Source organism: Stegostoma tigrinum, chromosome 15 (assembly GCF_030684315.1).
Source record: "Stegostoma tigrinum isolate sSteTig4 chromosome 15, sSteTig4.hap1, whole genome shotgun sequence".
NCBI classification, from domain to species: domain Eukaryota; kingdom Metazoa; phylum Chordata; class Chondrichthyes; order Orectolobiformes; family Stegostomatidae; genus Stegostoma; species Stegostoma tigrinum.
Genome location: NC_081368.1, coordinates 14843461 through 14868527, shown reverse-complemented (window position 1 = coordinate 14868527; position 25067 = coordinate 14843461). Strand labels below are relative to the sequence as shown.

Below are 25067 nucleotides of genomic sequence, written 5' to 3'. Positions count from 1 at the left end.
CGGAAGGGAGACGGAGCGCGGGGTCTGCTTGTGTGCAGGAGGGAGGCAGAGCACGGGGTGTGTGTGTGTGCGGGAGGGAGGCGGAGCGAGGGGTGTGCGTGTGTGCGGGAGGGAGGCGGAGCGAGGGATGTGCGTGTGTGCGGGAGGGAGGTGGAGCGAGGGGTGTGTTTGTGTGCGGGAGGGAGGTGGAGCGAGGTGTGTGTGCGGGAGGGAGGTGGAGCGAGGGGTGTGTGCGGGGGAAGGTGGAGCGAGGTGTGTGTGCGGGAGGGAGGTGGAGCGAGGGGTGTGTGCGGGAGGGAGGTGGAGCGAGGGGTGTGTGCGGGAGGGAGGTGGAGCGAGGGGTGTGTGTGTGTGTTCTCTGCGGGAGGGAGGTGGAGCGAGGGGTGTGTTTGTGTGCGGGAGGGAGGTGGAGCGAGGGGTGTGTTTGTGTGCGGGAGGGAGGTGGAGCGAGGGGTGTGTTTGTGTGCGGGAGGGAGGTGGAGCGAGGGGTGTGTTTGTGTGCGGGAGGGAGGCGGAGCGAGGGGTGTGCGTGTGTGCGGGAGGGAGGCGGAGCGAGGGGTGTGCGTGTGTGCGGGAGGGAGGTGGAGCGAGGGGTGTGTTTGTGTGCGGGAGGGAGGTGGAGCGAGGTGTGTGTGCGGGAGGGAGGTGGAGCGAGGTGTGTGTGCGGGAGGGAGGTGGAGCGAGGGGTGTGTGCGGGGGGAGGTGGAGCGAGGGGTGTGTGCGGGGGGGAGGTGGAGCGAGGGGTGTGTGCGGGAGGGAGGTGGAGCGAGGGGTGTGTGCGGGAGGGAGGTGGAGCGAGGGTGTGTGTGTGTGTTCTCTGCGGGAGGGAGGTGGAGCGACGGGTGTGTTTGTGTGCGGGAGGGAGGTGGAGCGAGGAGTGTGTGCGGGAGCGAGGGGCGTGTGTGTGTGTGTGTGCAGGAGGGAGGTGGAGTGAGGGGGGTGTGTGTGTGCGTGCGCGGGAGGGAGGTGGAGCGAGGGTTGGGTGTGTGTGTGTGTGTACGGGAGGGAGGTGGAGCGAGGGGTGTGTGTATTCGTGTGCTGGAGGGAGGTGGAGCGAGGGTTGAGTGTGTGTGTGCGCGCGTGGGAGGTGGAGTGAGGGCTGTGTGTGCGCGCGCGCGGGAGGGAGGTGGAGCGAGGGTTGGGTGTGTGTGTGTGTGTGCGGGAGGGAGGTGGAGTGAGGGGTGTGTGTGTGCGCGGGAGGGAGGTGCAGTGAGGGGTGTGTGTGTGTGCAGAAGGGAGGTGGAGCGAGGGGTGTGTGTGTGTGTTCTCTGCGGGAGGGAGGTGGAGCGAGGGGTGTGTTTGTGTGCGGGAGGGAGGTGGAGCGAGGGGTGTGTTTGTGTGCGGGAGGGAGGTGGAGCGAGGGGTGTGTTTGTGTGCGGGAGGGAGGTGGAGCGAGGGGTGTGTTTGTGTGCGGGAGGGAGGCGGAGCGAGGGGTGTGCGTGTGTGCGGGAGGGAGGCGGAGCGAGGGGTGTGCGTGTGTGCGGAAGGGAGGTGGAGCGAGGGGTGTGTTTGTGTGCGGGAGGGAGGTGGAGCGAGGTGTGTGTGCGGGAGGGAGGTGGAGCGAGGGGTGTGTGCGGGGGGAGGTGGAGCGAGGTGTGTGTGCGGGAGGGAGGTGGAGCGAGGGGTGTGTGCGGGACGGAGGTGGAGCGAGGTGTGTGTGCGGGAGGGAGGTGGAGCGAGGGGTGTGTGCGGGAGGGAGGTGGAGCGAGGGGTGTGTGTGTGTGTTCTCTGCGGGAGGGAGGTGGAGCGAGGGGTGTGTTTGTGTGCGGGAGGGAGGTGGAGCGAGGGGTGTGTTTGTGTGCGGGAGGGAGGTGGAGCGAGGGGTGTGTTTGTGTGCGGGAGGGAGGTGGAGCGAGGGGTGTGTTTGTGTGCGGGAGGGAGGTGGAGCGAGGGGTGTGTTTGTGTGCGGGAGGGAGGTGGAGCGAGGGGTGTGTTTGTGTGCGGGAGGGAGGTGGAGCGAGGGGTGTGTTTGTGTGCGGGAGGGAGGTGGAGCGAGGTGCGTGTGCTGGTGGGAGGTGGGCCGAGGGGTGTGTGCGGGAGGGAGGTGGAGCGAGGGGTGTGTGTGTGTGTTCTCTGCGGGAGGGAGGTGGAGCGACGGGTGTGTTTGTGTGCGGGAGGGAGGTGGAGCGAGGGGTGTGTGCGGGAGCGAGGGGCGTGTGTGTGCAGGAGGGAGGTGGAGCGAAGGGTGTGTGTGTGTGCTGGAGGGAGGTGGAGTGAGGGGGGTGTGTGTGTGCGTGCGCGGGAGGGAGGTGGAGCGAGGGTTGGGTGTGTGTGTGTGTGTACGGGAGGGAGGTGGAGCGAGGGGTGTGTGTATTCGTGTGCTGGAGGGAGGTGGAGCGAGGGTTGAGTGTGTGTGTGCGCACGTGGGAGGTGGAGTGAGGGCTGTGTGTGCGCGCGCGCGGGAGGGAGGTGGAGCGAGGGTTGGGTGTGTGTGTGTGTGTGTGTGTGTGCGGGAGGGAGGTGGAGTGAGGGGTGTGTGTGTGCGCGGGAGGGAGGTGCAGTGAGGGGTGTGTGTGTGTGCAGAAGGGAGGTGGAGCGAGGGGTGTGTGTGTGTGTTCTCTGCGGGAGGGAGGTGGAGCGAGGGGTGTGTTTGTGTGCGGGAGGGTGGTGGAGCGAGGGGTGTGTTTGTGTGCCGGAGGGAGGTGGAGCGAGGTGCGTGTGCGGGAGGGAGGTGGAGCGAGGTGCGTGTGCGGGAGGGAGGTGGAGCGAGGTGCGTGCGCGGGAGGGAGGTGGAGCGAGGTGCGTGCGCGGGAGGGAGGTGGAGCGAGGTGCGTGCGCGGGAGGGAGGTGGAGCGAGGTGCGTGCGCGGGAGGGAGGTGGAGCGAGGTGCGTGCGCGGGAGCGAGGTGGAGCGCGGGGTGTGTGTTCTGTGTGTGAGGGAGGCCGAGCGTCGGGTGTGTGTCTGTGTGTGTGTGCTGGAGGGAGGTGGAGCGAGGGGTGTGTGTGTGTGCTAGAGGGAGGTGGAGCGAGGCGTGTGTGTGTGTGTGTGCTTGTGTGTGTGTGTCTGTGCGCGCGCGGGAGGGAGGTTGTGCGTAGGGTGTGTGTGTGCGGGAGGGAGGTGGAGCGAGGTGTGGGTGCGTGTGCTGGAGGGAGGTGGAGCGAGGGGTGTGTGCGTGAGCTGGAGGGAGGTGGAGCGAGGGGTGTGTGTGTTCGGGAGGGAGGTGGAGTGAGGGGTGTGTGTGTGTGCGGGAGTGAGGTGGAGCGTAGGGTGTGTGCACGCGCGTGTGGGAGGTGGAGCGCGGAGTGTGTGTGTGTGCTGGATGGAAGCGGAGCGAGGGGTGTGTGTGTGTGTGCTGGAGGGAGGCCGAGCGAGGGGTGTGTGTGTGTGTGCGGGAGGGAGGCCGAGCGTGGTGTGTGTGTGTGTGTGTGTGTGTGTGTGTGTGTGTGTGTGTGCGCGGAAGGGAGACGGAGCGCGTGGTCTGCTTGTGTGCAGGAGGGAGGCAGAGCACGGGGTGTGTGTGTGTGCGGGAGGGAGGCGGAGCGAGGGGTGTGCGTGTGTGCGGGAGGGAGGCGGAGCGAGGGGTGTGCGTGTGTGCGGGAGGGAGGCGGAGCGCGGTGTGTGCGGGAGGGAGGCAGAGCGCAGGGTGTGCGTGTGTGCGGGAGGGAGGCGGAGCGCGGGGTGTGTGTGTGCGGGAGGGAGGTGGAGCGAGGGGTGTGTGTGTGTGCGGGAGCGAGGGGTGTGTGTGTGTGTACGGGAGGGAGATGGAGCGAGGGGTGTGTGTGTGTGTGCGGGAGCGAGGTGGAGCGAGGGGTGTGTGTGTGTGCTGGAGGGAGGTGGAGCGAGGGGTGTGTGTGTGTGCGGGAGGGAGGTGGAGCGAGGGGTGTGTGTCTGTGTGTGCGGGAGGGAGGTGGAGCGAGGGGTGTGTGTGTGTGTGCTGGAGGGAGGTGGAGCGAGGGGTGTGTGTGTGTGCTGGAGGGAGGTGGTGCGAGGGGTATGTGTGTGTGCGGGAGGGAGGTGGAGCGAGGTGTGTGTGCGGGAGGGAGGTGGAGCGAGGGTGTGTGCGGGAGGGAGATGGAGCGAGGGGTGTGTGTGTGTGTTCTCTGCGGGATAGAGGTGGAGCGAGGGGTGTGTTTGTGTGCGGGAGGGAGGTGGAGCGAGGTGTGTGTGCGGGAGGGAGGTGGAGCGAGGGGTGTGTTTGTGTGCGGGAGGGAGGTGGAGCGAGGTGCGTGTGCGGGAGGGAGGTGGAGCGAGGGGTGTGTGCGGAAGGGAGGTGGAGCGAGGGGTGTGTGCGGGAGGGAGGTGGAGCGAGGGGTGTGTGTGTGTGTTCTCTGCGTGAGGGAGGTGGAGCGAGGGGTGTGTTTGTGTGCGGCAGGGAGGTGGAGCGAGGGGTGTGCGTGTGCTGGAGGGAGGTGGAGCGAGGGGTGTGTGCGGGAGGGAGGTGGAGCGAGGTGTGTGTGCGGGAGGGAGGTGGAGCGAGGTGTGTGTGCGGGAGGGAGGTGGAGCGAGGTGTGGGTGCGTGTGCTGGAGGGAGGTGGAGCGAGGGGTGTGTGCGTGTTCTGGAGGGAGGTGGAGCGAGGGGTGTGTGCGTGTGCTGGATGGAGGTGGAGCGAGGGGTGTGTGTGTTCGGGAGGGAGGTGGAGCGAGGGGTGTGTGTGTTCGGGAGGGAGGTGGAGTGAGGGGTGTGTGTGTGTGCGGGAGTGAGGTGGAGCGTAGGGTGTGTGCACGCGCGTGTGGGAGGTGGAGCGCGGAGTGTGTGTGTGTGCTGGATGGAAGCGGAGCGAGGGGTGTGTGTGTGTGCTGGAGGGAGGCCGAGCGAGGGGTGTGTGTGTGTGTGCGGGAGGGAGGCCGAGCGTGGGGTCTGTGTGTGTGTGTGTGTCTGTGTGTGTGTGCGGAAGGGAGACGGTGCGCGTGGTCTGCGTGTGTGCAGGAGGGAGGCAGAGCACGGGGTGTGTGTGTGTGCGGGAGGGAGGCGGAGCGAGGGGTGTGCGTGTGTGCGGGAGGGAGGCGGAGCGAGGGGTGTGCGTGTGTGTGCGGCAGGGAGGTGGAGCGAGGGGTGTGTGTGTGTGCGGGAGCGAGGCGGAGCGAGGGATGTGTGTGTGTGCTGGAGTGAGGTGTAGCGAGGGGTGTGTGTGTGTGCGGGTGGGAGGTGGAGCGAGGGGTGTGTGTGTGTGCGGGAGGGAGGTGGAGCGAGGGGTGTGTGTGTGTGCTGGAGGGAGGTGGAGCGAGGGGTGTGTGTGTGTGCTGGAGGGAGGTGGAGCGAGGGGTGTGTGTCTGTGCGGGAGGGAGGTGGAGCGAGGGGTGTGTGTGTGTGTGCGGGAGGGAGGTGGAGCGAGGGGTGTGTGTGTGTGCGGGAGGGAGGTGGAGGGAGGTGGAGCGAGGGGTGTGTGCGGGAGGGAGGTGGAGCGAGGGGTGTGTGCGGGAGGGAGGTGGAGCGAGGGGTGTGTGCGGGAGGGAGGTGGAGCGAGGGGCGTGTGCGTGCTGGAGGGAGGTGGAGCGAGGGGCGTGTGCGTGCTGGAGGGAGGTGGAGCGAGGGGCATGTGCGTGCTCTAGGGAGGTGGAGCGAGGGGCGTGTGTGTGCTGGAGGGAGGTGGAGCGAGGTGTGTGTGCGGGAGGGAGGTGGAGCGAGGTGTGTGTGCGGGAGGGAGGTGGAGCGAGGTGTGTGTGCGGGAGGGAGGTGGAGCGAGGTGTGTGTGCGGGAGGGAGGTGGAGCGAGGTGTGTGTGCGGGAGGGAGGTGGAGCGAGGTGTGCGGGAGGGAGATGGAGCTAGGTGTGTGTGCGGGAGGGAGGTGGAGCGAGGTGTGTGTGCGGGAGGGAGGTGGAGCGAGGTGTGTGTGCGGGAGGGAGGTGGAGCGAGGGGTGTGTGCGTGTGCGGGAGGGAGGTGGAGCGAGGGGTGTGTGCGTGTGCTGAAGGGAGGTCGAGCGAGTGGTGTGTGTGTGTGCGGGAGTGAGGTGGAGCGTAGGGTGTGTGTGTGCGGGAGGGAGGTGGAGCGCGGGGTGTGTGTGTGTGTGTGCGGGAGGGAGGTGGAGCGTAGGGTGTGTGTGTGTGCAGGAGGGAGGTGGAGCGCGGGGTGTGTGTGTGTGTGTGCGGGAGGGAGGTGGAGCTTAGGGTGTGTGTGTGCGGGAGGGAGGTGGAGCGTAGGGCGTGTGTGTGCGGGAGGGAGGTGGAGCGAGGGGTGTGTGTGTGCGGGAGGGAGGTGGAGCGAGGGGTGTGTGTGCGCGGGAGGGAGGTGGAGCGAGGCGTGTGTGTGCGCTGGAGGGAGGTGGAGCGAGGGGTGTGTGTGTGTGTGGGAGGGAAGTGGAGCGTAGGGTGTGTGTGTGTGTGCGGGAGGGAGGTGGAGTGTAGGGTGTGTGTGTGTGCGGGAGGGAGGTGGAGCGCGGAGTGTGTGTGTGCGCGCTAGGGATTTGGAGCGAGGGGTGTGTGTTCTGTGCGGGAGGGAGGTGGAGCGAGGGGTGTGTGTGTGTGCTGGATGGAGGCGGAGCGAGGGGTGTGTGTGTGTGCTGGGGGAGCGAGGCCGAGCGAGGGGTGTGTGTGTGTGTGCGGGAGGGAGGCCGAGCGTGGGGTCTGTGTGTGTGTGTGTGTTTCTGTGTGTGTGTGTGGAAGGGAGGCGGAGCGAGGGGTGTGCGCGTGTGCAGGAGGGAGGCAGAGCGCGGGGTGTGTGTGTATGTGTGCGGGAGGGAGGCGGAGCGAGGGGTGTGCGGGAGGGAGGCGGAGCGAGGGGTGTGCGGGAGGGAGGCGGAGCGAGGGGTGTGCGGGAGGGAGGCGGAGCGAGGGGTGTGCGGGAGGGAGGTGGAGCGAGGGGTGTGTGCGTGTGCGGGAGGGAGGTGGAACGAAGGGTGTGTGCGGGAGGGAGGTGGAGCGAGGTGTGTGTGCGGGAGGGAGGTGGAGCGAGGTGTGTGTGTGTGTGCTGGACGGAGGTGGAGCGAGGGGTGTGTGCGTGTGCTGGAGGGAGGTGGAGCGAGGGGTGTGTGCGTGTGCTGGAGGGAGGTGGAGCGAGGGGTGTGTGTGTGTGCTGGAGGGACGTGGAGCGAGGGGTGTGTGTGTGTGCTGGAGGGAGGTGGAGCGAGGGGTGTGTGTGTTCGGGAGGGAGGTGGAGCGAGGGGTGTGCGGGAGGGAGGTGGAGCGAGGGGTGTGTGCGGGAGGGAGGTGGAGCGAGGTGTGTGTGCGGGAGGGAGGTGGAGCGAGGGGTGTGTGCGGGAGGGAGGTGGAGCGAGGTGTGTGTGCGGGAGGGAGGTGGAGCGAGGTGTGTGTTTGGGAGGGAGGTGGAGCGAGGTGTGTGTGCGGGAGGGAGGTGGAGCGAGGTGTGTGTGTGCGGGAGGGAGGTGGAGCGAGGTGTGTGTGTGTGCGGGAGGGAGGTGGAGCGAGGGGTGTGTGCGTGTGCTGGAGGGAGGTGGAGCGAGGGGTGTGTGCGTGTGCTGGATGGAGGTGGAGCGAGGGGTGTGTGTGTTCGGGAGGGAGGTGGAGCGAGGGGTGTGTGTGTTCGGGAGCGAGGTGGAGTGAGGGGTGTGTGCGGGAGTGAGGTGGAGCGTAGGGTGTGTGCACGCGCGTGTGGGAGGTGGAGCGCGGAGTGTGTGTGTGTGCTGGATGGAAGCGGAGCGAGGGGTGTGTGTGTGTGCTGGAGGGAGGCCGAGCGAGGGGTGTGTGTGTGTGTGCGGGAGGGAGGCCGAGCGTGGGGTCTGTGTATGTGTGTGTGTCTGTGTGTGTGTGCGGAAGGGAGACGGTGCGCGGGGTCTGCGTGTGTGCAGGAGGGAGGCAGAGCACGGGGTGTGTGTGTGTGCGGGAGGGAGGCGGAGCGAGGGGTGTGCGTGTGTGCGGGAGGGAGGCGGAGCGAGGGGTGTGCATGTGTGCGGGAGGGAGGCGGAGCGAGGGGTGTGCGTGTGTGCGGGAGGGAGGCGGAGTGAGGGGTGTGCGTGTGTGTGCGGCAGGGAGGTGGAGCGAGGGGTGTGTGTGTGTGCGGGAGCGAGGCGGAGCGAGGGATGTGTGTGTGTGCTGGAGGGAGGTGGAGCGAGGGGTGTGTGTGTGTGCGGGAGGGAGGTGGAGCGAGGGGTGTGTGTGTGTGCGGGAGGGAGGTGGAGCGAGGGGTGTGTGTGTGTGCGGGAGGGAGGTGGAGCGAGGGGTGTGTGTGTGTGCTGGAGGGAGGTGGAGCGAGTGGTGTGTGTGTGTGCTGGAGGGAGGTGGAGCGAGGGGTGTGTGTGTGTGCGGGAGGGAGGTGGAGCGAGGGGTGTGTGTGTGTGCGGGAGGGAGGTGGAGCGAGGGGTGTGTGTGTGTGCGGGAGGGAGGTGGAGCGAGGGGTGTGTGCGGGAGGGAGGTGGAGCGAGGGGTGTGTGCGGGAGGGAGGTGGAGCGAGGGGTGTGTGCGGGAGGGAGGTGGAGCGAGGGGCATGTGCGTGCTGGAGGGAGGTGGAGCGAGGGGCGTGTGCGTGCTGGAGGGAGGTGGAGCGAGGGTTTGTGCGTGCTGGAGGGAGGTGGAGCGAGGGGCGTGTGTGTGCTGGAGGGAGGTGGAGCGAGGTGTGTGTGCGGGAGGGAGGTGGAGCGTGGTGTGTGTGCGGGAGGGAGGTGGAGCGAGGTGTGTGTGCGGGAGGGAGGTGGAGCGAGGTGTGTGTGCGGGAGGGAGGTGGAGCGAGGTGTGCGGGAGGGAGATGGAGCGAGGTGTGTGTGCGGGAGGGAGGTGGAGCGAGGTGTGTGTGCGGGAGGGAGGTGGAGCGAGGTGTGTGTGCGGGAGGGAGGTGGAGCGAGGTGTGTGTGCGGGAGGGAGGTGGAGCGAGGGGTGTGTGCGTGTGCGGGAGGGAGGTGGAGCGTAGGGTGTGTGTGTGTGCAGGAGGGAGGTGGAGCGCGGGGTGTGTGTGTGTGTGTGCGGGAGGGAGGTGGAGCTTAGGGTGTGTGTGTGCGGGAGGGAGGTGGAGCGTAGGGTGTGTGTGTGCGGGAGGGAAGTGGAGCGTAGGGTGTGTGTGTGTGTGCGGGAGGGAGGTGGAGTGTAGGGTGTGTGTGTGTGCGGGAGGGAGGTGGAGCGCGGAGTGTGTGTGTGCGCGCTAGGGAGTTGGAGCGAGGGGTGTGTGTTCTGTGTGGGAGGGAGGTGGAGCGAGGGGTGTGTGTGTGTGCTGGATGGAGGCGGAGCGAGGGGTGTGTGTGTGTGCTGGGGGAGCGAGGCCGAGCGAGGGGTGTGTGTGTGTGTGCGGGAGGGAGGCCGAGCGTGGGGTCTGTGTGTGTGTGTGTGTTTCTGTGTGTGTGTGTGGAAGGGAGGCGGAGCGAGGGGTGTGCGCGTGTGCAGGAGGGAGGCAGAGCGCGGGGTGTGTGTGTATGTGTGCGGGAGGGAGGCGGAGCGAGGGGTGTGCGTGTGCGCGGGACGGAGGTGGAGCGCGGGGTGTGTGTGTGTGTGTGTATGTGTGCGGGAGGGAGGCGGAGCGAGGGATGTGCGGGAGGGAGGCGGAGCGAGGGGTGTGCGGGAGGGAGGCGGAGCGAGGGGTGTGTGCGTGTGCAGGAGGGAGGTGGAACGAAGGGTGTGTGCGGGAGGGAGGTGGAGCGAGGTGTGTGTGCGGGAGGGAGGTGGAGCGAGGTGTGTGTGTGTGTGCTGGAGGGAGGTGGAGCGAGGGGTGTGTGTGTGTGCTGGAGGGAGGTGGAGCGAGGGGTGTGTGTGTGTGCTGGAGGGAGGTGGAGCGAGGGGTGTGTGTGTGTGTGCTGGAGGGAGGTGGAGCGAGGGGTGTGTGCGTGTGCTGGAGGGAGGTGGAGCGAGGGGTGTGTGTGTGTGCTGGAGGGAGGTGGAGCGAGGGGTGTGTGTGTTCAGGAGGGAGGCGGAGTGAGGGGTGTGTGCGTGTGCGGGAGGGAGGTGGAGCGAGGGGTGTGTGCGGGAGGGAGGTGGAGCGAGGTGTGTGTGCGGGAGGGAGGTGGAGCGAGGTGTGTGTGTGTGTGCTGGAGGGAGGTGGAGCGAGGTGTGTGTGTGTGTGCTGGAGGGAGGTGGAGCGAGGTGTGTGTGTGTGTGCTGGAGGGAGGTGGAGCGAGGGGTGTGTGTGTGTGCTGGAGGGAGGTGGAGCGAGGGGTGTGTGTGTGTGCTGGAGGGAGGTGGAGCGATGGGTGTGTGTGTTTGGGAGGGAGGTGGAGCGAGGGTTGTGCTCGTGTGCTGGAGGGAGGTGGAGCGAGGGGTGTGCGTGTGCTGGAGGGAGGTGGAGCGAGGGGTGTGCGTGTGCTGGAGGGAGGTGGAGCGAGGGGTGTGTGCGGGAGGGAGGTGGAGCGAGGTGTGTGTGCGGGAGGGAGGTGGAGCGAGGTGTGTGTGCGGGAGGGAGGTGGAGCGAGGTGTGTGTGCGGGGTGGAGGTGGAGCAAGTGGGCTGTGTGTGTGCGGGAGGGAGGTGTAACGAGCGGTGTGGGTGTGTGTGCGCAGAGGTGGAGCGATGGGGTGGGTGTGTGGGACGGAGGTGGAGTGTGTGTCTGAGGGAGAGAGAGCTGGAGTGAGGGTGCTGTGGTTTAGGGGTGTGTGTGTGACGGCAGGAGGGGGAGTGAGATATGAACCCCAGATCCGGGTTGAGGCTGTCCTCATGGGTACTGATCTTGGCTATTAGCCTCTGCTCAGCAATTCTGCATTGTGTATCCTGAAGTCCTCCTTAGAGGACATTTACCTAAAGATCTGAGGCTGAATGTTCTTGCCCCTTGAAGTGTTCCCCCACTGAGAGGGAGCGTCCCTGTCTGGTGATTGTTACGTGGTGTCTGTTCGTCCGTTGGTGATGTGCAGATGTGTTGACAATGGATTGTGCCTTGGGGCATCTTTGCCTGCAGTATATGAGATAGACAGTGTTGTCTGAGTCACATGAGTATCTGCTGACCATGTGGAGGGTGGTGTCCTCACGTGGGATGGTAGTGTCTATTTCAATGATCTGACATGTCTTGCAGAGATTTCCATGACAGGGTTATGTGGTTGATGTGGTCCTCAAGGCCGCGCAGCTTACTGTGAACGATGGCCTGTTTAAGATTTGGCGGTTGTTTTGAAGGCGAGAAGTGGAAGCATGGGGAAGATCTTGGTGAGGTGCTCATTGTCATCGATAATGTGTTGAAACCAGTGAAGAACATGGTGTAGTTTCTCCATTCCTGGGAAATACTGGATGACCAAGTGTACCTACCCTGTTGGACGTATCCCGTGTATGCCTTCTGATGGGGGCCATTACAGTTTTTCGCTGTGACACGTTGAATTGGCATTCGATGAGCTGAGCATTGTATCCTGTTCCTGTGAGGGTGTCCTTCAACACTTTCAGCTATCTGTCTCATTCCTCATCTGAACTGATTCGGTGTATGTGTAGGGCCTGTCCATAGCGGATAGCTATTTTATTTTGTTTCAGGCAGAAGCTAGAGAAGTGCAGCATTGAAATTATCCATGGGCTTGCAGTAGAGTGAGCTTCTGAGGTGACTGTCCCTGATAGAGATGCGTGTGTCCAAGAATGAGACAGATTCTGAAGAGTAATCCATGGTATGTCTGATAGTGGGATTTGACTGATTTCGCTATGTAGTTGTTTCAGTGATTCCTCGCATTGTCTGACCTAAAATGTCACTACTTCTTTACACTGATAAAACCTTTTAGTTCTCTCAGGACAGTGACTTGAAAGAAATTTGGGGTTTTACATATATGTTTTAATCAATAAAACCTTCTAACTGATTAAAGATTTAACAGCATCTTAGCTTTGTTTAGCACATCATCATCAATGGTAAGAGCCCTTGATCTTTTAGTTATAAATTCTGTCTGATGCTACCTCTCTCACTAACAACTGAAGATGGGCTAAGACTCCTAAAGCTTGTGTTTTCAAATAAACCTGTGGGACTATAATATAATAAAATGTGAGGCTGGATGAACACAGCAGGCCAAGCAGCATCTCAGGAGCACAAAAGCTGACGTTTCGGGCCTAGACCCTTCATCAGAGAGTGGGATGGGGAGAGGGAACTGGAATAAACAGGGAGAGAGGGGGAGGCGGACCGAAGATGGAGAGAAAAGAAGATAGGTGGAGAGAGTATAGGTGGGGAGGTAGGGAGGGGATAGGTCAGTCCAGGGAAGACGGACAGGTCAAGGAGGTGGGATGAGGTTAGTAGGTAGCTGGGGGTGCGGCTTGGGGTAGGAGGAAGGGATGGGTGAGAGGAAGAACCGGTTAGGGAGGCAGAGACAGGTTGGACTGGTTTTGGGATGCAGTGGGTGGGGGGGAAAGAGCTGGGCTGGTTGTGTGGTGCAGTGGGGGGAGGGGACGAACTGGGCTGGTTTAGGGATGCAGTAGGGGAAGGGGAGATTTTGAAACTGGTGAAGTCCACGTTGATACCATTAGGCTGCAGGGTTCCCAGGCGGAATATGAGTTGCTGTTCCTGCAACCTTCGGGTGGCATCATTGTGGCAGTGCAGGAGACCCATGACTGACATGTCATCTAGAGAATGGGAGGGGGAGTGGAAATGGTTTGCGACTGGGAGGTGCAGTTGTTTGTTGCGAACTGAGCGGAGGTGTTCTGCAAAGCGGTCTCCAAGCCTCCGCTTGGTTTCCCCAATATTTCCCGCAACACATCCCTCACACCCCGCCCCCCCCACAACTGCCCAAAGAGGATCCCCCTCGTTCTCACACACCACCCTACCAACCTCCGAATACAACGCATCATCCTCCGACACTTACGCCATTTACAATCTAACCCCACCACCCAAGACATTTTTCCATCCCCACCCCTGTCTGCTTTCCGGAGAGACCACTCTCTCCGTGACTCCCTTGTTCGCTCCACACTGCCCTCCAACCCCACCACACCCGGCACCTTCCCCTGCAACCACAGGAAATGCTACACTTGCCCCCACACCTCCTCCCTCACCCCTATCCCAGGCCCCAAGATGACATTCCACATTAAGCAGAGGTTCACCTGCACATCTGCCAATGTGGTATACTGCATCCACTGTACCCGGTGTGGCTTCCTCTACATTGGGGAAACCAAGCGGAGGCTTGGAGACCGCTTTGCAGAACACCTCCGCTCAGTTCGCAACAAACAACTGCACCTCCCAGTCGCAAACCATTTCCACTCCCCCTCCCATTCTCTAGATGACATGTCCGTCATGGGCCTCCTGCAGTGCCACAATGATGCCACCCGAAGGTTGCAGGAGCAGCAACTCATATTCCGCCTGGGAACCCTGCAGCCTAATGGTATCAATGTGGACTTCACCAGTTTGAAAATCTCCCCTTCCCCTACTGCATCCCTAAACCAGCCCAGTTCGTCCCCTCCCCCCACTGCACCACACAACCAGCCCAGCTCTTCCCCTCCACCCACTGCATCCCAAAACCAGTCCAACCTGTCTCTGCCTCCCCAACCGGTTTTTCCTCTCACCCAAGTCGCACCCCCATCTACCTACTAACCTCATCCCACCTCCTTGACCTGTCCGTCTTCCCTGGACTGGCCTATCCCCTCTCTACCTCCCCACCTATACTCTCCTCTCCACCTATCTTCTTTTCTCTCCATCTTCGGTCCGCCTCCCCCTCTCTCCCTATTTATTCCAGTTCCCTCTCCCCATCCCCCTCTCTGATGAAGGGTCTAGGCCCGAAACGTCAGCTTTTGTGCTCCTGAGATGCTGCTTGGCCTGCTGTGTTCATCCAGCCTTACATTTTATTATCTTGGAATTCTCCAGCATCTGCAGTTCCCATTATCTCTGTGGGACTATAACCTTGTCCACCCCGGTCCAATACCAGCACCTCCACATCATTGCCAGTAAGGCCCACATTCTGTGAACAAATAATATAAAAGCCACATCTTGTAATCAGAGCCTGAAGTAGTGTCTACCATCAATCAATACTGCAGGCAGAGTATATTGCAGATTCTGCCTCAGGAAAATACGTTTGGTAACATTTTATTTTGCTTGCTAACTTTAGATGTGTGTGCAAATAATGAACTGATACATTTCAACATCAGGTGTCAACCTTGATTCAGTGTTAAAAGCCAATATGCTTCTCTCCACAAACAAATTTCTAAACAAAACTATCATTATCACTTCAGAGATTACAAGGTGTAGAGCTGGATGAACACAGCAGGCCAAGCAGCATCAGAGGAACAGGAAGCCAAGCAGCATCTCAGGAGCACAAAAGCTGACTTTTCGGGCCTAGACCCTTCAACAGAGAAGGGTCTATGCCCGAAACGTCAGCTTTTCTGCTCCTGAGATGTCGCTTGGCCTGCTGTGTTCATCCAGCTCCACACTTTTTGTTATCTTGGATTCTCCAGCATCTGCAGTACCCATTATGTCTAATACAAGAGGAACAGGAAAACTTTTTTGAGGCCAACTTTGACAACAGATCCTCCGAAATGTCCACATTCTTCCTCGAGCGAGGATTCCCCAGCTTCGTTGTTGATAGGGCCCGCAATCGGGTCCAACCCATCTCCCACACTTCTTCCCTCCCCCCCCTTTTCTTCCCTCCCCCCCGCCCCCTCTCTTCCCTCCCCCCCCTTCTCTTCCCTCCCCCCCCTTCTCTTCCCTCCCCCCCCTTCTCTTCCTTCCCTCCCCCCGCTTTCTTCCCTCCCCCAACAGTGATAGGGTCCCGCTCATCCTCACCTTCCATCCTTCCAGCATCCACATCCAGAAGATCATCAGACACCATTTCCGCCACCTCCGGCAAGATGCCACCACCAGACACACATTCCCCTCCCCTCCCTTGGCCGCCTTCCGCAGGGACCGTTCCCTTTGGGACACCCTGGTCCATACCTCCTTCACCCCCAACACCTCCCCGCAGCCCTACAGCACCTTCTCCAGATAGGGGAAGGTACAACACCTGCCCATTTACCTCCTCCCTCCCCAGTATCCAAGGGCCCAAACATACCTTCCGGGTGATGCATCACTTTCCCTGCACTTCCAAGAATCTAGTCTCTACTGCATTTGCTGCTCACAATGTGATCTCTACGTTGGGAAACGAAGTGTAGACTTGGCGACTGCTTTGCAGGGCATCTACATTCTGCTCGCAAAAAAGACTCTGAACTACCTGTTGCATGCCACTTCAATGCGCCACCTTGCTCCCTGGCTAATATCTCTGTCTCCGGCTTGCTACTAGTGAAGCCCAGTGCAAGCTGGAGGACCAACACCTCATTTTCCGCTTGGGGACACTACAGGCCTCCGGACTCAATATTGAGTTCAATAATTTTAAGGCTTAAACTCCCCCATGTCCCAGCCCCCACCCCACACAGCAGGCCTTGTTATCACACAGCCTGCCATTACACACCCCCTGTTGTTAGACCCCGTTAACAACAATTCACCCTCCCAGCCTGATCATTCGCAACTCCTTTGTCTGTCCTACTGTCTTTCTCTCACTTTGCACTCTATCCTACCATTTACTCCCTACCCCATCCACCTCCCTATTTTCTGCGTATAAACTGATGTTTTCCCTGTTTTCCCAGCCACCACCAGTTCTGAGGAAGGGTCACCGGACTCGAAACGTTAACTCTGTTATCTCCTCCACAGATACTGCCAGACGTGCTGAGTTTTTCCAGCAACTTTGTTTTTGTGTCAGAGGAGCAGGAAGGCTGACGTTTCAGCCTTAGATCCTCCTTCAGAAACCTATCATTATCACTTCGTTTGTCAGAGCCTCTTGCATGCAGATTGATTGAGTTCTGTAAATAAAACAGAGGCTATACTTCAGATATAATTCATTGGCTGTAAAGTGCTTTGGGACATCCTGAGGTTGTGAAATATTCTCCGTAAATGCAAATTTGTTTTTCTCAACGCATTTCAACAAGGAACAAAGAATGTTTGCAAAGTGGCTCTTTCAAAAAGGCGTTATAATTGCGCAGGTTTGTTAGTTGCTTTATCTTCAAGCCAGCACTTATGAAGGATTGGGCAAAAACAAGATTTAATTCCTTTTCTCATTTCCTTTATAGCTGTGGCACAGTCTTTGCCTACAAATTCTGGGCAGCCTTTGCCAACACCACCATCGGCTACTCATTGTGGTATGAGGCTGAACTCTGGGCTTCTGCAAGTGACCTCTCAGAACAGCCTTGGACCTGGGGTTCCTGCAGTGACAGCCAGTCAGAGTGACCGGACTATGGGAATGTACCCGAGTAATCCCAGCAACCAACAAAACATGTACATACCATCATCTGGCATCAACATGCCTCTACGGCCAAGTCAAAATACTTTGGGAATGAGGTCAACCAGCCAGGCAGTGCCAAGCCAGGCTATAATTCGCCAAAGGACAGCAGTCTCGGGGTTTACTGGCTCTGTACCAAACCCTGCTGTACCTCCCCAACACATCAGACAATCCATAAACCAGGCAGGAGCCAGTATTCCTGTCCAAGGAATCTCAAATTCATTAGCCACTTCAGGCATGGCTTCTCAACTGTGGCCACAACAAAGGATTCCAGCAATGCAAAATCAGACCAAAATGGATGGCAGCATGCAACAATTCTCAAATAGCCCGTTGTTCTCCAAACAGACCATGAGGTCAAATTTGCAACCGTTTCCTCATCAAACCATTGCACCACCAAACCAGATAGCACCAGGAGGACAGATGAGGCCACTACAACAACTGAACCCAGCTCAGTCCGGACAAAGCTTGGTTTCCATGAGTGGTCCGTCACCAAGGCATAATCAACCCAGGCTGTCCTCAGCAGCTATGGCTGGCATGAAATCTGTACCACAAGGAATTACCAATTTGAGCCAGACCCATCCTGTGCCAGGTCTTGCTCCAACCAGCTACCCTTCCACTGGCCAGTCATCTGGATCCTTCAACCGTATGAACCCCACCACCGAGGTATCTTCCTTTGACTTTCTTCAGCACAATAACAGCAATACCTTGGGTGGAGCTCGGAGTGAATCTGACTTCATTGAGTCTATTATGAAGAGCAGTAGTAGTAATGATGACTGGATAAATGACTTAACTCTTGATGACTTTCTGGGGCAGCATTAAATTCTGGCTGATGGGTATAATTATCTGATCTCCAGGCTGTTGTACAGAGAAAGCGCCCATCTACACATCATGGCATTGGACTAAAGACTATTGAGCATTTGTGTAGGTGTGGACACTAACTTTCCAGATACTAGCAGGTGTAAGTCACTGGATGTACCTAGTGTACTGCCTGCAACACTGAGTTTTAAAGTGGCAATACATAAATTAATGTATTTGTTCAAAATATTCTGTAAATTATGTTTTCCTAATAAATATTGTACGTCAGGAAGGAGTAATTATACTTTGTTGGATCATTTGTCAATAAAATGCAGTATAGGCAAAATCATTGTTTTTATATTAGCAAAATTTGTTTATTTTTATTTGGTATAAAATATGCAGACTACATTGTTCAATCAGTAATACTATGTATTACAGTTTTAAAATACAGGTTGTGTTTTTGACATGACATAGGCAGTGCAGTCTTGTGTTGTACAGGTGATTTATTCCTGATTCCATAGATCTTCATTCACCATCAATCCCATTTTGATTTAAATATGTTACCACAGTGAACATTCAACTGATGGAACGGCTGTCAATATAAAATTGCTTTCTTTGTAATCCGTCAGCTCGTGTTGACACTTTGTACATTTTAGATGTGCAGTCTACCAAGATATTATGAACTTCATAATGTGTTTGTTGCTGAAACCTTTTGTGATCTTGTGTTTTATTAGTTACATGTATTTTTTTCTCACTGCCATGAATGTGTTTCTTTTATTTTTAATTTAATACCATCTTGGAGCACAAATAGTATGACAAGTTTTTGCTTCATATCATAATAAACTTGCCTTGTGCCAAGACTGCATTATGGATGACTACCATACTTTAAGCATCAATTTAATGGTAGCTTTCTCAATGCCATTGCCATATATTCAACATCAACCACTTAGGCAGTAAAATTTTGAAGATTCAGTCATCTGTCCAACTCCAAGGCTGGATCCTGTCATTTTACGTAGTATCTAGTTTCTTTCATGTTTCTACTGCTTAAAATTTGTGCAACTCAATTATGATTTAGGCATCAGTAGGCATTAATTTCAGCTATTCACCTCCTTACTTGTAAAAATATGAGAGGAATACTGCGCCTTGCCTTTCTGAATAAAAAATCTGCTCAACAGATCGGTGAAGAGGGCCTTATTGATGACGGTAAGAAGGCCCTTGCATATATGCTAAAAAAAAATTTTAAATGCCTTTAAATTCAAGTAGTATTTAAATGTGAAGAGGGTTTCTGCCTCTACCATTCTTATAGGCAGTGAGTTCCAGATTCTGACTACCCTCTATGTTGGGCAAGGGTAATTTTTTTCTCACATCTCCCCTACGCATTCTTTCCCCTTTACCTTAAATCCATGCCCCTTTAGTCATTGATGCCTTCATCAAGGAGAAATGCTTCTTCCTGGTGCCCCTCATAATTTTATAAATTTCAATCCCTTTCAATCTCCTCTGCTCTAAGGAAACCAACCCCAGGCTGTCCAATCTCTCTCCATAACTGAAACTCCCCAGCTCAGGCAACAGCCTGATAAATCCCTTCTGCATCTGCTCCAGTACTATCACATTCCCTCCTATAGTGTGGATTCCAGGGCATAGAACTGTACTGCACATGACTGGGCCTTTCGGCCCACAATTCTGTGGAAAACATAATGCCAAATTAAATTAATCCCTTCTGCCTCCTTTGCCACCTCAGCAGTGCATTCCAGACTCAGCACTGTTATTTAAAAACACTTGGCCCTCACATCTCTTTTGAACTGTTTCCACCCCCTCCCCATGTCTTAAATGCACACCCCCTAGAGTTAGAAATTTCAACTCTTGGGGAGAAATGATTCAGACTGTCAACCCTATCTAGGAATCTTATAATTTTATAGACTTCTTTCAAGTCTCCCATCAGCCTCTGCTACCCCAGAGAAAACAACCGAAGTTTTTCTGAGCCTCTCCTCTAGGTCATACTCTCTATTCTAGGCAGCATCCTGGTAAGTGTCTTCTGCACCCTCTCCACATCCTTCCTGCATTGTGGTGACCAGCACACAATAGTCTCTGCAGCCTAACCAACATTTTATACCATTCCAGATAACCTTGCTCTTAAATGCAATGCCTGGACTAATGAAGGCAAGTATACCTTCCATTTGTGTACTACTTATCTGTTTTCTTTTGGAATGGTTTGAATGAAGATGGAGGACCAATAACCTTCAGCTGTATTGGTATGTGAAGCTGGTTGGTCTTTGGAACCTTGACATAGACTTCACTGTAACTATCCTTCATCTGCTGAGCATAACAGGTCAGAGCAGGGGTAGACCACATGTTCAATTGTGGTTGCTCTGCTTTCAAAGCAATAAAGGCTGATTTTTGGTTTCCTGCCCAATCCCTGGAGTGAGATGATCACTCTCTTTCCTCCTGAAATATTCTCTTCAACCATACGTGAGACAGTTGAGGAGAATTGGAGTTTGTATGTGAGGAAAAAATAATTGAGATGTGGAAAGAGAAGCTACTGGATTGATCTAAGGTCAGTTGTCCTTTTCCAATTAATGTGATTACCTAAAATATGAACAAATTCTCACCATATTAAATACCAGTTTGCGCAAATGCAGAAAATAAAGAACAAATGCATTTACACCCATTCAAGGGTCAACCTTGAGCTGAATATTGAATCTAAACTGATCAAATTCCCCACATCTCAGTCTTGAATGGATTCAGACATCCCTTTCTCAAAAAGCATATTGGCCCTAAAGGACTTCTCATGTAATTTTAATTCACACGAGCCCTAAATTTAAATCCCAAGTCACGTGTTACCATGTTATTTGCATGCCTAAATATTTTTAGTTTTCTTGACACCTGATTGCTTTTAAAATAATTTCTATGAATTTCATCCATTAATGTTTTTCATATCTAAGTTCCCATTGTGTCAAAAAGTCACTGAAAGCAGTCTAGGGAAGAATTACCTAATTGGAGGAGGGCTAATTTCAATTAAGAAGAAGTAGAGTCCTGGTAAATTATAATCAAAGATTGGTAGCAGAGTTGTTATGTAACAATAATGTAACAATGCTGGCTTCGACAATAAGATGTTTCAGGTATGGTTGAAGCACATTTTAAAAAATAAGGCAAATAAAGCAAGTTTTCCCTCAGTATGAAAGATAAAGATTATGACTGAAGCAGAAAAAGAGACTGATAGTATTAGTTATTCAATGGTACAGAACTTAAATATTGCTGAAAGGAAAACCCATTTTGTCATCTTGTACTCAGAACAGTTCACAAGAACACTGGATGTTGTAGAAAACCAACATTAATTTTGCACATGAGGACAGTGCTGATTGACGTCATGAACCTTGATTGGGAGAAGCTTTGCAAATGAGAATGTACCACTTAACGATGACTGCCAGTTAACTGCCAAACATTTCTTAAAATCAACCTGACTTTTAAAATTTGGTTGTCATTGCCCTGAGAAAATAACAATTAAATGTCTGTCACCTATTTTGTTGTATTGAAGTAGGCACCCTGTGTACACGTCATTTCTGTCTGCACTGAACATGGGCCTATACGTTAATGCACATAGTTTCAATTGCATACAAGTGCAGTAATACAATACTATGTGAGAACCAAGCCGAATGCAGGAATATTCGTGGAAAAATGCGAAATGAAATTAGGGAGACAGTCTCATTTCGTTCTAACAGCTAAGACAAAAATAAAAAGCAATTGGCAAATGAACCAGAGGTGACACGGTAAAGTGATATTGGGAACTGCAGATGCTGGAGAATCCAAGATAATAAAGTTGTGAAGCTGGATGCACACAGCAGGCCAAGCAGCATCTTGGGAGCACAAAAGCTGGCGTTTCGGGCCTAGAAACGTCAGCTTTTTGTGCTCCTGAGATGATGCTTGGCCTGCTGTGTTCATCCAGCTTCACACTTTATTATCCGTGACACGGTAAAGCTTGTTTTTATTGCAAAATGAGTGATTGGGAATCTATAAGGCACTGCCAGAAGTGTGGGCGAGGCAGATTCAATCATGGTTTCCATAAGGGAATTAGAAAAGTAAATGTGGGGTCAGTTGAGTTTCTGTCATCATCAGCCCACATGGATATGGTGCCACAGTTGTGGTAATGTTGCTAGACTGGTAATCCAAAACATCAAGCTAATGTTTTGGGGCCATGGGTTCAAATTCCACTATGGTGAAACTTGCGCTCGGTAAATTCATCCTGGAATTAAAAGAAAGCTACCCTAATAGTATCCTTTCTTGTCCATTATTACTATGTTAACGGTAAGTAACTACAGGAAAATCTTAAATTGTTTTGCCAGTACATTAAGAATAAAAGGATAATTGGGGAAATAGTAGGATTCATTAAGGACCACGGTGATAATTTGTGTGGGGAACAAGAGGACATAGGCTGTGTTCTAAAGGGCTCTGGCAATAATTTTCAGTTTCTCTGACGCCACCAGGAGAGGTGCCAAGCAGTGGAGGACAGCCGGTGCGGCACTCATTCACAAGGGGAGCAATGGATAAACCAGGACAGTACAGGCCAGCCTGTTCAACCTCAGTGATGGGGAAGAAATATTGACGAGGCATATTACTCTGCAATCTGAGACACAGAGATGAATCAAGAAGTTAGCACAGTTTTGTTAAGGGGAGATCACATACCAAGTTGATTGAATTTTTTGAAGAGGTAATTAGATGTATAGATAAGAGCAATATATTTGATGTAGTTAATTTGGACTTTTGCAAGGGATTTGATAAAGTCTCACATGGAAGACTGATAAGGAAGACAACAGCCCATGGGATCCAAGGAAACGTGACTGATTGGATCCAGGTAGCAGAAGGTGGTGATTGAGGATGTTTTTAAGACTGGAAGCCTGTAATCAGTGGATTTATCAGTGTTGGGGCACTTGCTGTTTGTGGCATATATAAACGATTTAAACTTGAATGTAATAGGGTTGATCAGTAAGATCACAGATGATAACAAAAAGTGGTGGGGTGGTAAGTAATGAGGATAGCCTTAGATTACAGCAGGATGTCGATGGGCTAATCAGTGACAAATGGAATTCAATTTGGATAACATAAGATTAGATTTTAGATTCCCTACAGTGTGGAAACAGGCCCTTTGGCCCAACAAGTCCACACCACCCCTTGAAGCATCCCACCCTGACCCATCCCCCTAAAACCCACACCCCACTGTGAGGTGTGAGGTGGAGCAGGACAGACAAAGTAATACATGATGAATCGTAGGGAAGCTCTGAGGATCAGAGGGATTTTGGTGTGCATGTTCACCAGTCCCTTCAGGTAGCAAAACAGGTAGATAAGGTACTTGAGGCATATGAATTACTCTTCTTTATTAGTTAAGACATAGAGTTTAAGAACAGAGAGGTTATATTGCTTAGGCACAGGTAGAGTGTCCAGGATTCCTTGTTAGCACCTATGAGATAATCACAGATTCCACTTCTTTGAAAATAACTTAGTCCTAAATGCAATAATTGTAGAAAAACAAAAATACAAAATGAAACGTATCATGCAAAATTACAATATATCATTTTCCTGCTTCATTTTGTTTAGTGCATGTTAAAATTCCAAGTGTCATTTTTCCATTATTTCTAATAGTTTCTTGAAGTTTGCTCATATTTTTCAGAGAACAATCACATAGCTGCTATCCATCCATTTCAATATGAAGATCTCCCCATTCCCTAGCATCTCTTTTAAAACTGCAATATTGATCCTCAGTCTTCTGTTATACATGTAGAATGCATGTTCTACTATAATCAAATAATTAGTATCAATGTGGAACTCAAATGGGCATTAATGTCAAATTCCTTTTTAGAATATATTTCAAAAATGTTGCTAAGGAAGGCACCATATCTACTGCTTGAACAAGAGTGAGAGTTTCTGCCACTAAGGTATTCTTTTTGACTCTTCCATTCTTTTTATCTTTCCAAAGCCAGGACAAGATTTACATACCTCTTGCTCCAATGCTGAAGAACCCATCGCAAAAGGTTACGTCAGAAACATCACTAAGAACAAAAAGTTTAATGTTGCTGGGATCTCACAATGATGGAAATCTATTTTTATTAATTGTAAGGATATACAGGGGATGGTCAAAAAGGCCATCTCAGGAGTTCGACAGACTCAAGTTCTGGTCCAATGTGATCTGACATCTCTGTGACACTAGTTCTTTACTGATTGTAATAGCTATCTTTCAGTGAGGTGTTTGAATACTTTACTCCATGAAGACCCAAGGGAAGTAATTAATTAAAAATGAGACAAATATTGATTTCCTTCTTTGTCTTAAACCTAAACCCTGTATGCTGTTTACTACTTTCAGTGAAGACACAATGACAAATTTTTGATTTGCTTTTGTGCTTTCTTTCCTGTGCTAGGAGTTTGAGTTTGCCTTTAGGGCATTGCATAACATCTAACTCTGATCCTTTCTTCACAGGGACTGGAGAATTAATGTTCAGATATTCTGGTTCTGAATAACTACTTCTATATTGTTTTTTCCACTTCAATTCTAGGAGCCCAAGGGCTGGTTTCTAATATTTATACTTTTGAATTTGTTTTACATTTCCCATCCACAGCTTTAATATCTGTGCTACTTGTTTGTTACTGGACAAGTATCATAGAACCCAGGAATGGTAATGGCACAGAGGAGGCTATTTGATCTGTTATGCCCCTGCCAGTCTCTAAATCAGCAGCTCAGCTTGTCCCACTCCTCCCCCGTTCCTTTTAGCCTTGTAATCTATTTTCTCTTCTGGTGGTTTTCCAATTCCCTTTCAAAAGCTACAACTGAATCTGCCTCTGCCACCCCCTGAAGTAGTGCAACCCAGAATCTGACCATTTGCTATGTTAATGAAGAAGATTTCTTTTCATGTCATCTTTGGTCCTTTGGTTTGAAAAGGCTTTGAGGTAGCAGTGGAAGTCCCTATGTAACCTCATTTGCCTACAAACACCCATAATGTCAACAATAACAGATTAACACTGAAGCAGTAAATATATGAAAAATGTTTTTTGTTTCCAATTTGTCCATATTTTACAATGGTGTGACCTTGCACAATACAAAGCATTGAAAAACATTCAAAGTGAGCTCTGGAAGAAACTCAGTAATCTTTCTGTCCTTAGCAAGCTATCTTTGGACAAGTTCACAATGTCGTCAATGCAGCTAAGTATGTTTTTGAGCTCTCGTGCTGCAGTGCCAAATTCTGGAATATATGACTCTTGTGACTTCAGATAGGGAGACAGGTGAGTCAGGGGGTGGGCATTCATCAGACCCTTCAGGGTCATCAAGGTGATAGTCCTCTATTATTAGGTTTTGCCCACTTCCCTGATCCATGCCTTAAAATGCTTGAGGCTGTCCAAGCAATTTTGTTCATCTTATTCAGAGATAAAACAACTGCTGATGCGGAGTCAGAGATAACACAGTGTGGAGCTGGAGGAACACAGCAGGCCAGGCAGCATCAGACGAGCATGAAAGTTGGGGTTGGGACCCTTCTTCAGAAAGAAATTGCAACATCAAATGTCAACTTTCCTGCTCCTCAGATGCTGCCTGGCCTACTGTGTTCCTCCAGCTCCACACTGTGTAATCTTTGTTCATCTTATGTTGCTTGCATAGTGTCTTGACATTCACAAGGCATCAAAGCATCTTGGATTTTCTTATCACAGCAATTGACAACATTTTGCTATCATCCCACTTAACACAGACCGCAGAATGACATGTCCCTCGCTTCACTTTTCACATCCTTTAACAGTAAAGAATGATCTGGGAAATGATTGTAAAACATTCTGGTTTCATCCATTTTAAAATCTCGTTAGCTGCACACCCATTCAGAACATGAACAAGAGTATTTGTTCAGTCAACGTTGTGGGTTGCTCAAGATGTCACATTCTGCTGTGTCTTAACTCTGCTCTGATTGGTCGATGCGATCTTATCACAAGCAGGCTCTTACCCAGCCAATCCCAAGTTATCATCCTGAAACAAAAACAGGAGTTGCTGGAAAAGCTCAGCAGGTCTGGCAGCATCTGTGAAGAAAATATCAGAGATAACCTTTCAGGTGTGGTCACCCTTCGCCAGAACTGATGGTAACTGGGAAAACCGGACCCGAAAAGGTAACTCTGATTTTCTTTTCACAGATGCTGCCAGACCTGCTGAGCTTTTCCAGTAACTTCTGTTTTTGTTCCTGATTCACACCATCCGCAGTTCTTTTGGTTTTTATTTGCCATCCTGAAACTTCAGCCTATGATGGGCATCCTTTGGTT

At 53.6% G+C, this 25067-nt stretch overlaps 1 protein-coding gene across 6 annotated transcripts in view; it reads left to right on the top strand.

Annotated features, from left to right (window-relative positions):
• LOC125458849 (mastermind-like protein 2) overlaps positions 1–17589 on the top strand; it is a 558191-nt gene extending 540602 nt beyond the window's left edge. For all 6 annotated transcript variants that reach the window (XM_048544602.2, XM_048544599.2, XM_059651351.1 and 3 more), the window contains exon 5: positions 15787–17589. In XM_048544602.2, the coding sequence (XP_048400559.1) occupies positions 15787–16814 (1028 nt within the window). In that variant the 3' untranslated portion in view covers positions 16815–17589. The remainder of the gene's footprint in view (positions 1–15786) is intronic.
• Positions 17590–25067: the final 7478 nt, after the last annotated feature.